The 11,127-nt window shown below is 54.8% G+C and overlaps 1 protein-coding gene across 2 annotated transcripts in view; it reads right to left on the reverse strand.

The window, feature by feature from the left end:
* RAB20 (RAB20, member RAS oncogene family) overlaps positions 1-10,393 on the reverse strand; it is a 30,813-nt gene extending 20,420 nt beyond the window's left edge. Inside the window, exons 1-2 of one of the 2 annotated variants that reach the window (XM_055541884.1) lie at positions 9,917-10,393; positions 9,356-9,672 (exon numbers count right to left, since the gene is read on the reverse strand). In XM_055541884.1, coding sequence (XP_055397859.1) covers positions 9,356-9,527 — 172 coding nt within the window. In that variant the 5' untranslated portion in view covers positions 9,528-9,672; positions 9,917-10,393. Of the gene's footprint in view, positions 1-9,355; positions 9,740-9,916 lie in introns of those variants that run through there. The other variant, XM_055541883.1, reaches the window with a different exon arrangement.
* Positions 10,394-11,127: the final 734 nt, after the last annotated feature.

An 11,127-nucleotide genomic window follows, 5' to 3' on the forward strand; every position in this document is an offset into this window, starting at 1 on the left:
CTGGCAGAGAAAGCAATGAAATTTCCATTGCAGAACTAACCACACGTGCCTGCATAACGTCAGCTAAGGAAAACAAGAAACAGACCATTTTTTTCAGAAAAGTGTCCAAGAGCTAAACGACTGAGTTCTTTCCCCAGAATATTCCCCAAGTCTGTGCATGGAAACGTGAGTCTCTCAACACATAGAAATTAAAAAAACTGATTCTTTAACTGATGGGGCTGTGTCAGGTTGGTGTTCAACATACACTGACTGGAAAGCCCAAGAGTCCTAATCCTAGCTGGCTGACCCGAGAGGTGAAAATTCACGTTCCCACAAAAACCTCTACTCAGTGTTTATAGTGGCTTTATTCATAATCACGAAAAACTGAACACAACCCAAATACCCTTCAGCTGATGGATAGCAGGTCCACACGATGGAGCTTTGGTGGTGGCGGTTTAATCGCTCAGCTGATGGACAGCACGTCCACACGATGGGACTCTGGCGGTGGCAGTTTAATGGCTCAGTCATGTCTGACTCTTTGTGAGCTCATGGACCGTAGCCCATCAGGCTCCTCTGTCCGTGGGATATTCCCGGCAGAAATACTGGAGCGGGTTGCCATCTCCAGGAGCTCTTCCTGATCCAGAGATCAAACCCACGTCTCCTGAGTCTCCTGCATTGCAGGCACCAGAGCCGCCAGGCAAGCCCACGGTGGAACTTTACCCCGCAATTAACAGGATTGAACACAGACAACAACACAGGTAAACGTTAAACGCAGTAAGCAGAAGGAACCAGGCTCAAAGCTCCCCGTCCCATATGAGCCCAGAAAAGACCACGCTGAGGACAGAAAACAGACGGGGGCTGGGGGCTGTGGTGAGTAGAGGGCTGACTCCGAAGGACCAGGGATCTTTTTTAAAAAGATGCAAACGGCTTGTATCTTGGTTGTGCTTGTTGTTACACAACTGTGTCAAAACTCCTAACCATGCACTAAAAGACCAAGGTGAATCTTACTGCCTATGTGCGAACTTTCAATAAACCCTATAAGATAATCTACCAAAAAAGCAAAAACTACTATATAGGCAAAAATTGTTCCCAATTTTTAAGCTACAAAGCCAAAAGCTTTTACATTTCATGTGGAGAAAAAAAAAAACCTCCCAGGTTTACCTAGATAGCTTATTAAACATGCAATTGTATACTAAATAGCATCATACTGTCATTAAAGAACAGAACAGGTGGAAAAGTCTGAGTCAAGGTATGGCACCTGTTTCCAGAGTCACTTTTTGTGAAGACGAACAAAAATCGTAGGTCAACAGTCTTCATCAGAGGCCCCTGGTGGCGTAGAGGATAAAGAATCTGCCTGCCAATGCAGGGGACACAGGTTCGATCCCTGGTCCAGGGAGATTCCATACGCCAAGGAGCAACTAAGCCCGTGCGCCACAGCCACTGAACCCACACTCCACAACTACAGCCGCACCCCACCCCACACACCCTAGAGTCCGCGCTCCCCCACAAAAGCCACCACAACGAGAAGTCCGAGAGCTACAACGAGAGGGTAGCCCTCGCTCGCCCCAACTAGAGGAAGCCCGCACACCGCAACGAAGAGCCAAGCGCAGCCAAAAGCAGATAAATAAAAACTAAAATTAAAAATAAAAGTCTTCATCCTTGTTTTCAGCACTTGGAAAGTACCACGCCACTTCCTTCTGGCCACCTTGACTTCTGATGAGTCAGCTATCTGCTGTCATTATAACCTTTTCTTTCCCCCACTTGGTGCTTTCAGGATATTTTCCTTGGGACTTCCCTGGTAGCCCAGTGGTAAGACTCCACACCCCCACTGCAGGCTGCGTGGATCTGATCAGATCCCACATGCCACACGGAGTGGCTGGAAAAAAACAAAAGATGTTTTCCTTGCCTTTTGGTTTTCGGAGTTTCATTATAGCGAGCCTTGCCCGGGTCTCTTTGGGTTTTCCCTGTTTGTGATTCTCTCAGCTTCTGGAATCTGCAGGTTTATGTGAGCTACCAGGTTTGGAAAGTTTTCGGGCATTATTCCTGCTGGTCCTTTGTCAGCCCCACCCGCGCTTCCCCTCTCCTTCCCCGCCCCCAGCGAGGCAATGTCAGGTCGGGTGCCCACAGGCACGGCGGCTCTGTGCACCTCCGTTCTGCTTTCTCTCCGCATTTCAGAACAGGCAACACTGACCACTCTGCCATCAGATAGAAAGCGAAACACAGTTAGGGAGACGAGGTCACGCGGTGGCACAGTCTGGACAAAGAAGTCCGCTCCACCATCCACGACGGCTGCACGAGGCACGTGACACTGAAAGACGGGACACAATTCAAGCTGGGCGTCGTCAGGAGCGGGGAAAATCCCAGAGAAGGAGGTGCCGCGGCAAAGGGGAGAGCAGAGCAAAGATGTGGCGTCTGTGATGAGTTCCTAACAGGGCACCTGGGCCGGCTCTGAGGACCCCTCTCCAAAACAGGAGGAGGAGGAGGAGGAGGAAGGAGCCACGAGGGTCTGTCATCAAATCATACGCGTGACAAAGCCTCGTTCCAAGAATAAAAACACGTGTGTACATGTGTGTGAAATTTCCTTTTCGCAAAGAGGGAAGTTCTGCGAAGTCTCAATGAAACGCAAAGGGCAAGTTCCATTAGGGATCATAGTTTCTATTTTTCCCACAAACTTAAAGATAACGAAGCACAGAGTTATTGTCCAGAGATATTAAATGCGATTCAGGTGTTAGCTCACGAATGCAGTGGGCCTCAGTTTAGTTAAAGTCTCCAGAATTCAAGTGTACCCGCAAGCCTTAAATACCTCTCCCCACCCACCTCCAGAGTTCCTGGTGCCTCCTCCAGGAGGCCTCCGGGCTGACCTGCCAGCACGTGCAGCTGCACACAGGCAGCCTTTGTCCTCTGAGATCTCTCAGTACAATGGTTCTTTGTCCACCCTGCTGAGCCCAGGCTGATTTTCTTCCACCTATCTTAATACCCACATTCATATTCAGGCCACTGACTTTCTCAAGTAAGCAGAGGAATTCTGAAAATGATGCCTTAACCCCAGAGGGTGCCCATTCAGAGTCTTCAGTGGTACTAAAGATGTGACCAACCTACAAAGATGTGGGCCACCCACAAAGACGTGGAACACCCACAAAGACGTGGGCCACCTACAAAGTGTGGACCACCCACAAGGATGCTGACCCACTCACAAAGACATGGACCACCCACACAGACGTGGACCACCCACACAGATGTGGACCATCTATAAAGATGTGGGCCACCCACATGGATGTGGACCACCCACAAAGACGTGGACCACCCACAAAGACGTGAGCCACCCACAAAGTGTGGACCACCCACAAGGATGCTGACCCACTCACAAAGACATGGACCACCCACACAGACGTGGACCACCCACACAGACGTGGACCATCTATAAAGATGTGGGCCACCCACATGGATGTGGACCACCCACAAAGACGTGGACCACCTACAACACTGGCTTTGCAGGCTTAATTTCCAGATCTCAAATCTAAACTAAGATTTATTCCCAAGAACATTCTCCCAGTAGGAGCCCACGCTGATCTTAAACCCAGGCCCCACCCTCACCCAGTACAGCTTCAGGTGGACCCCCAAGGGAAATCTGAGAGCTGCTTGTCCAGTTTAACTGAATCAGGGGTCTCCTCAGTTCCTGAACTCTTTCCTAAATGCTAAACTCTTTGGGGAGTTTCTACAACTACAGAAAGTTCAGTTCAGTTGCTTAGTCATGTCCGATTCTTTGTGACCCCATGGACTGCAGCACACCAGGGTTCTCTGTCCTTATCCATCTCCTGGAACTTGCTCAAACTCATGTCCATTGAGTCAGTGATGCCATCCAACCATCTCATCCTCTGTTGTCCCCTTCTCCTCCTGCCCGCAATCTTTCCCAGCATCAGGGTTTCAAATGAGTCAGCTCTTCGCGTCAGGTGGCCAAAGTATTGGAGTTTCAGCTTTAACATCAGTCCTTCCAATGAATATTCAGGACTGATCTCCTTTAGGATGGACTGGTTGGATCTCCTTGCAGTCCAAGGGACTCGCAAGAGTCTTCCCCAACACCACAGTTCAAAAGCATCAATTCTTAGGCGCTCAGCTTTCTGTATAGTCCAACTCTCACATCCATCCATGACCACTGGAAAAACCATAGCCTTGACTAGACAGACCTTAGAGAACAAAATGAAGCAGGGCAAAGGCTAACAGAGTTTTGCCAAGAGAACAGCTACAGAAAAGACTTTTAGAAAAGTATTCTCCTTTTTATGGGACCTAAACCGGGAGTCAGCAAACTATTTCTGCAAAGGGCCAGACTGAACACTTGAGTTTTCCGGTGCTGTATGGTCTCTGCTGCAGGCACTGAGCTCTACTGCTGTAAAATTCTGGGGCGGGGGCGGGGGGGGGGGTGCCAATTACACAAAGTAGGGTGGCAGTGAGGCCCAGGTGAGCACCCCCGATCGGCAGAAAGGAGGGGTCATCCATCCCTGTCACACCCATCCTGCTTGTCAGGATCAGGACCTCAAAACCACTCAGCAGCCGCACTCATCGACCAAGAGAGGCAGCTAAAAGCAGAGCCCTCCGCCGCTGGCTGCACACACAGTTCGCACAGGCTGTCTACCCACTTCCGCGCCAGCCTCTCGAGGTTAAACACGCAGTCCTCGCAGGCTGGGCCAAGGCACTGGGGATCCGCAGCTCTGCCGCCCCCATGAAAAAGAGCGCGTCTCCAGGGTCCACAGCCTGAACGACGCCCTCTTCCCACACAGCGTCCCCCTACTCCCCGATCCAGGAGCAGCTGCCTAGAGAGGGGCTCGTAGTCCTCGGATGGACTGTCCACCTCACCTGGCATCTGCTCTCGTGTGCCTCCCGGGGCCGCCCACACGGGCCCCCCGGGACAGCACGGCCGTTCATGGGACTGAGGCCCTGGTCTTCCACAGGAGCCCAGACCTCCTCACCAAGATCACAGTGCGAGCAAGGACATCCCCTCCTCCAGGCACCACGACTTCATACGTCGGAACTCCAGCATCCTCTCCCGGGGTACCCTTAAGGTGTTCAAGAGAAAGAGCTTAATCCAACTGCTCCAGAGCCCCCATTCCTGGAGCTTTCCACTTCCTGCAGAATCATTTCTTGGTGACCCACCCAAGCCTCTCGTGCCCCGCTGTAACAGGCTTGCTGGTGGCCATCGTGGTTGTGAGTACCCAGGGCTGGGAGAAGCTTATTTAGCAAAACACAAAGCTTCCTCCTTCCCAGTACTGCTCAGAGCACACGACCCGTATTAGCGGCTGGATTCCCAGCAACAACTACAGCTGTGCCCCTTTGACAGAGGAGGAAACGCGGGGAGAGGAGACACAGCCCTGCAATCACACGTGTGGTCAGCAGCCGTCGTGGGCAGAACGCCCGCCCCCACCCCCACCAAGACGTCTTCAGGCCTGGAGCCTGTGAACACGCCGTATTAAACATAGAAATCCAAACGGCCGACCCTAAATGAGGAGACACCCCTGGATGACCAGGACGTGCCCAGGGTAATCTCAGGGTCCTTCAGATACGGGAAGGGGCATGACAGTCAGGGTTCAAGGGCCGTGAGGAGAGAAGGGCCCCACCAGACGTGCCGGCTAGAAGAGGGAGGAGGAGGAAGCCGCGGGTGCAGGCGGGCCCCGGGGGCAGGAAGGCAGGGAAGACAGTCCTTCCTGGAGGCTCGGAGAGGAACAGACCTCCTGACACCTGGATTCTAACCAGTGAGACCCATCGGGGATGCACCTGCTCTTCTAAGCCACTAAGTCTGTGGTCATTTACTACAACAGCCGCAGGAAACCAAAAGCGATCCTGGGAGTCGGACGCTGCTGCAATGAACGTGGAAGTGGCTTTGGAACTGGGCAATCGCGGAGCCTGGGCGAACTCGGGAACGCGGTGGGAAGGGGCTAGATCGCCTTGAACACATGTGCTCAGTCGTTTCAGTCGTGTCCAACTCTTTGCGACCCCACGGACTGTAGCCCGCCCGGCTCCCCTGTCATGAGATTCTTCAGGCAAGAACACGGGAGTGGGTTGCCATTTCCTGCTCCAGGAGATCTTCCCGACCAGGGGTTGAACCAGGCCTCCTACGTCCCCTGCACTGGCAGACGGCCTTTACCACTAGAGCCGCCTGCGAAGCCTACCTGTGAGCGGACTGTTAGAAATACAGATGTTAACAAGGGCTCACAAGGAAGTCGGGAACACGGAAGAGAAAAGCCGGTCATCTTAGAGAAGTCCCGTCCGCACAAACAGACGACAGGCAGGCCCTGGATGTCAAGGGCACTGCAGGGACTCCCAGGTGGAAACCGGGGTGTGTCACTAGGAGCTGGAGCAAAGCGGATCTGGGTCAGAAAAGCTCTTCAGATGCATTCAAACAGGAGTCAGCTACCACCCACCCCAAGGCCTGGGGAAGGAGGAAGGAGAGCTAAACAAGGGGGCACAGTCCCGGGATCTGACGGGGTCTGCCCTGGGGTCTGACGGGGTCTGCTTGGGCTCTGGCGACCATCTGCTTGGGCTCTGGCAGGGTCAGCCTGGGCTCTGGTGGAGTCAGCCCTGGTGTCTGGTGGAGGGTCTGCCCTGGTCTCTGGTGGGGGGTCTGCCCTGGACTCTGGTGAGGGGTCTGCCCTGGGCTCTGGCGGGCATCTGCTTGGGCTCTGGCGGGGTCTGCTTGGGCTCTGGCGGGGTCTGCTTGGGCTCTGGCGGGCTCAGCCTGGGCTCTGGAGGAGGGTCTGCCCTGGGCTCTGGCAGGCGTCTGGCGGGGTCTGCCCGGGCTCACTGCTCAGTTTCCCATTGTCCTGCCGCATTTTCTCTGGAACAGTGATGCGATGTGACACGATATCATGCGTTTCCTTGTCTGCCTCTCCCCTCTGCTGGAACTGGAGCCCACGGAGTGCCAACCCTGGACAAAGCCTGGTCCTGCGTGACCTCCACCAGCTCCAGCCCCGTCTCCACGGTGCCACTCCCTCCAGAGGGAGCCCCATGCCAACTGATAGCCACCCAGCAAACCTCCTCTCCCCGCTCTGCCCCACACACCCCTCTGCTGGCAGCCTCGGGATGCCCCACACACCCCTCTGCTGGCAGCCTCGGGATGCCAGCAGGCACTGCTGTTGAAAGGACATGCCAAGGTGGAACAGGAACTCTGACGCCTCCCTATCAGTTTCATTATTTAGCACCCGCCCACCCCGTGTGACTGAGAATGGTGATAAAACCGGGTGTCCTCCAGCCGGTCCTCACCCTTCTGCCTCAGTTACACAAATTAAAATGAAAGCAACTTAGAAGACAGGGTGGGGTCAAAAGAAACTTTAAGGGCAAGCCAAAAGGAGGAAAGAGAGGGGCTTCCCTAAAAGTTCAACTTTTGCATCTCCAACAAGGATTACCTAAAAGGCAAAAAGTCATACGTGCCTTCTCCCTCCAAGTCTCCCTAACCCCACAGGCACAGAGGTGGCCTGTGTGACCACTGACTCCTAGCCCCAGGCGCCCTGAACACGTGTACACAGGAGGTCAGAAATGTGCCCACAGATCCCGGCATTCCACTGTCCCGGGGGCCCAGCTGAGGTCACACTTGGGGTTCCGGGAAGAAGGCCGGTTTCGCAGGCAGCCAGGAAATGAGTCGCTGCCCCCGGAAGCCCAACCAGACACCAAGGACATCTCATCAGCCTTATTACAAAATCCTCTGACAGTAAAGATTCTGGCTGCAACACGTCCTCAGCACCAAAGAAGAAAGTGACTGATCGACATTACTTCTTCAAACCTTGAATGCCAAGATGCCTGTTCTGACACCAAACAGTCAGCTCCTGTTCCAGAAACACCGCGCAGGTGGTAAAAGCTTCTTAATGGCAGCCGCAGCTGGGTTCTGGGTTTGGGTCCCCCAGCACTGATCCTGAACTAGCCTTGTGTAAACCAAGGCAGCAGTGAGGTCCAGTCAACCAACCAAAGGGACCTCAGGACCAGCCTCATGCAGAACACACAGACAAGTTATGTTAACTTGGTCTGATTTCTAGAGCTCTGGTTCCATTGCTACCAAATGCTTAATGCTGGAGAGTCAGCTAAGGAAAGGATCTCAGAGGAACTTCACTCTGCAGCCTGGAGGCAGAGAAAGAGCAAGGGAGGTGCACTTGTACCCGGGAGATGGGAGACGCTGCGTTTCACAGCATGTTTGCAAACACATTAGTCAAGATGTTAACAACTCTAACAACAAAAAAGACAGCCAAGAGAAAGCAAGAGGGAGGGAGGAGGGGCAGACGTTGGAAAGCAGCCATCATCAATCCAGTTTTAAATAGAGGATAAGTTATATTCTTGCTTATTCAGCAGACTGGTGTACCCAAGTTGGCAACTTTTAAATTCTGCACTGGAACTTCCGGTGTAAATGTCACTTTTTAAAGTGCAGATATTTAAAAAGTCAGACCTTGAAGTTTCGGGCTTTAAAAAGTCAAGCCCACTGAAAACGCACCATACTAATTTACAGCTTACTTACTTGTGGGATCTTATTCTTTTTCATGGGGAAGAAAATATATTCTATTGTAACACTCATGTCAGTGTAATTACACAGAGTTAAACTGAAAGGTTGAGTCAAGATCCGCTGATGTATTCTACTTTTGAAAAACCACAAATATACTACACATACTTAAAATAATTATTGTTGTTGTTCAGTCGCTAAGTCATCTCCGACTCTTTGTGACCCAATAGACTGCAGCACACCAGGCTCCTCTGTCCTCCACTATCTCCTGGAATTTAATCAAATGGCTATCTTCAAAATGCCTCTGCAGAAAATCACTTCAAAGCCCCAAAACATGCATGCGCCCTGACGATGGCGACGATAAGTGGAAAATACAGACACATCTGGCACTGAGGGAGGGGACCTGAGCTCTGCTTCCCACCTAAGCCCTCAGGGGAGGTTCAGGGCCTCCATTTTCTCTTTTGTCAGGAGAGGCAGTTTATACTAGCTCTGCTCACCCCTCAAGGTGGCTGTGGACAGCGACTGAGACCCTGTTGGTGGGAGGGCTTCAGTGCCTCCGGTTACCAGCAGCTGGCTGGGCTGGGCGCTCCATAAGCAGGCACCAGCGGTCCTCTCTTTGGGGCCCAGGGTGCTTTCCTGGAATGTTGCTAAGATATACCCAGTGGCTGAATCCTCAGCTTTCCAACCAGCAGAGGAGTCAAGTAGGAGCAAAGAGGGGCCAAGGGTGGCTGCACACGGTGAGGAGGGGCCTGATACAGACGACGGGGTCACCTGCAGAGCAAGGGAGGGACCCATCGTGGGGCAGCAGACACCTGGCCTGGGGGCCCCTGCTCCAGGAGACCCTGCCCTGGGGTCCCCTGCCCTGAGGGACGCTTCTCTCCAGCTAGAAGCCCCCGCCCTCACCTGCAGTGTCCCAGATGGAGATGTTGTAGGAGCGCCACTGCTTCAGGTAGAAGGCGCCGCCCACCGTGCTGACCGTGTCCGGGAAGCGCCGCTCCATGTACCTCTGGAGCAGCGACGTCTTGCCCACGTTCATGTCCCCCAAAAGCACGATCTTCCCGTCGGGCTTCCTCATCTTCCCGCAGGGGACACCTCTCCGCTTCCCCACGCCCTCCTGGCCCGTGCGCCCGGTGCGCGGCTGATCCGCTGGACGCCCCGAGGCTACTCCGACCCGGGACTGGCGGAGAGGCAGACTCTCGGGAACCCTCCCTTCCGGACGCCTGGGAACGCGGGAGAGAAAGCGCGGCTCGGCGCTGGGCCGGAGCTGGGACCCAGCCCGACGCCCACCTAGGTGTCCCGCCGGCGACGGCCAGTCCGGGATCCAGGGCGGTCGGCCCCGCCCCCGACCGCCCACTCCTGGGCTGACCACGCCCCCCATACCGCCCACGCCCCGAGCTGGCCCCGCCCCTGACGGCCCACGCCCCGGGCTGGCCCCGCCCTCTCCCCGCCCCTCAGGGCGCTCACCTGCAGCCCGCCAGGCCGGGTGGACTTGTCTTCTGGCCGGCCCCGCGCTCGTTCCCCCAGCGGGCGGCACTCGGAAGACCCGGGCAGGTGGAGGGGGGCAGGTGGGGGCGCCAGGTTGGGGAGGCTGGCGGACGCAGAGCCGAGTCCCGGAGTGGACACAGCGCAGGGGCGCGGCCCGGCTGCTGACCTAGGCGTCCCGGCGCGGGGCGGGCTCCGGCCCCCAGCACCTGGCTTCCTCCTCCGCAGGCGCAGGTGTGGCCGTGACCGTCCTCGAGGACCGGTCCTCCGCCTGTCTGCCGGGGCCCTGGCGGGTGTCGTTTTCGCTCACTTTGGCGAGAAGCGGGTTGTGCTGTTGTAGATCAGAGCGAGACGAGGACCGCCGTCGCCACTTCACTTCGGAGTGGACTTCTGACTTTGGCAGTTGTGCTGATCGAGTCTTTACTGGAGACGCCGGCGGTGCTCCAGTGTGAACACCGGGGGCGGTGTTTGCTGAGGCCGCGCCGTCCCGGTTCTCTGCAGAAGGAGGGGCGGGGACGCGGAAATGCGGACGGGAGGCGGGGTGTGAGAGCGTCTCACCCGAGGAGCACCGGCCTTGCCTTCTTCTGCCCCGCAAGCCCGAACTCTGCCCTCGGTCACTGCCCACTGCGAGCCCCAACCCCCGATGTCTGGAGTCCCTCTCCCGCCCTCCATCCCTCCGTGGCCCTAACTGCTTACTTTCTACCGCTCCCTAATAAAGCTGTGGTTTCTCCAGTGGTCATGTATGGATGTGAGAGTTGGACAATAAAGAAAGCTGAGCACCGAAGACTTGGTGCTTTTGAATTGTTGTGTTGGAGAAGACTCTTGAGAGTCCCTTGGACTGCAAGGAGATCCAACCAGTCCATCCTAAAGGAAATCAGTCCTGAATACTCATTGGAAGGACTGATGTTGAAGCTGAAATTCCAATACTCTGGCCACCTGACATGAAGAACTGACTCATTGGAAAAGACCCTTGTGCTGGGAAAGATGGAAGTCAGAAGAAGGGGACGACAGAGGATGACACGGCTGGATGGCATCCCCGACTCAATGGACATGAGTTTGAGCAAAGTCTGGGAGTTGGTGACGGACAGGGAAACCCGGCGTGCTGCAGTCCATGGGGTCACAGAGAGTCGGACACGACTGAGCAACTGCATTGAACTGAATAAGGGTGTACTGCTGACCTTCCATGCAGTCTC

This window comes from Bubalus kerabau, chromosome 12 (assembly GCF_029407905.1).
Source record: "Bubalus kerabau isolate K-KA32 ecotype Philippines breed swamp buffalo chromosome 12, PCC_UOA_SB_1v2, whole genome shotgun sequence".
NCBI classification, from domain to species: domain Eukaryota; kingdom Metazoa; phylum Chordata; class Mammalia; order Artiodactyla; family Bovidae; genus Bubalus; species Bubalus kerabau.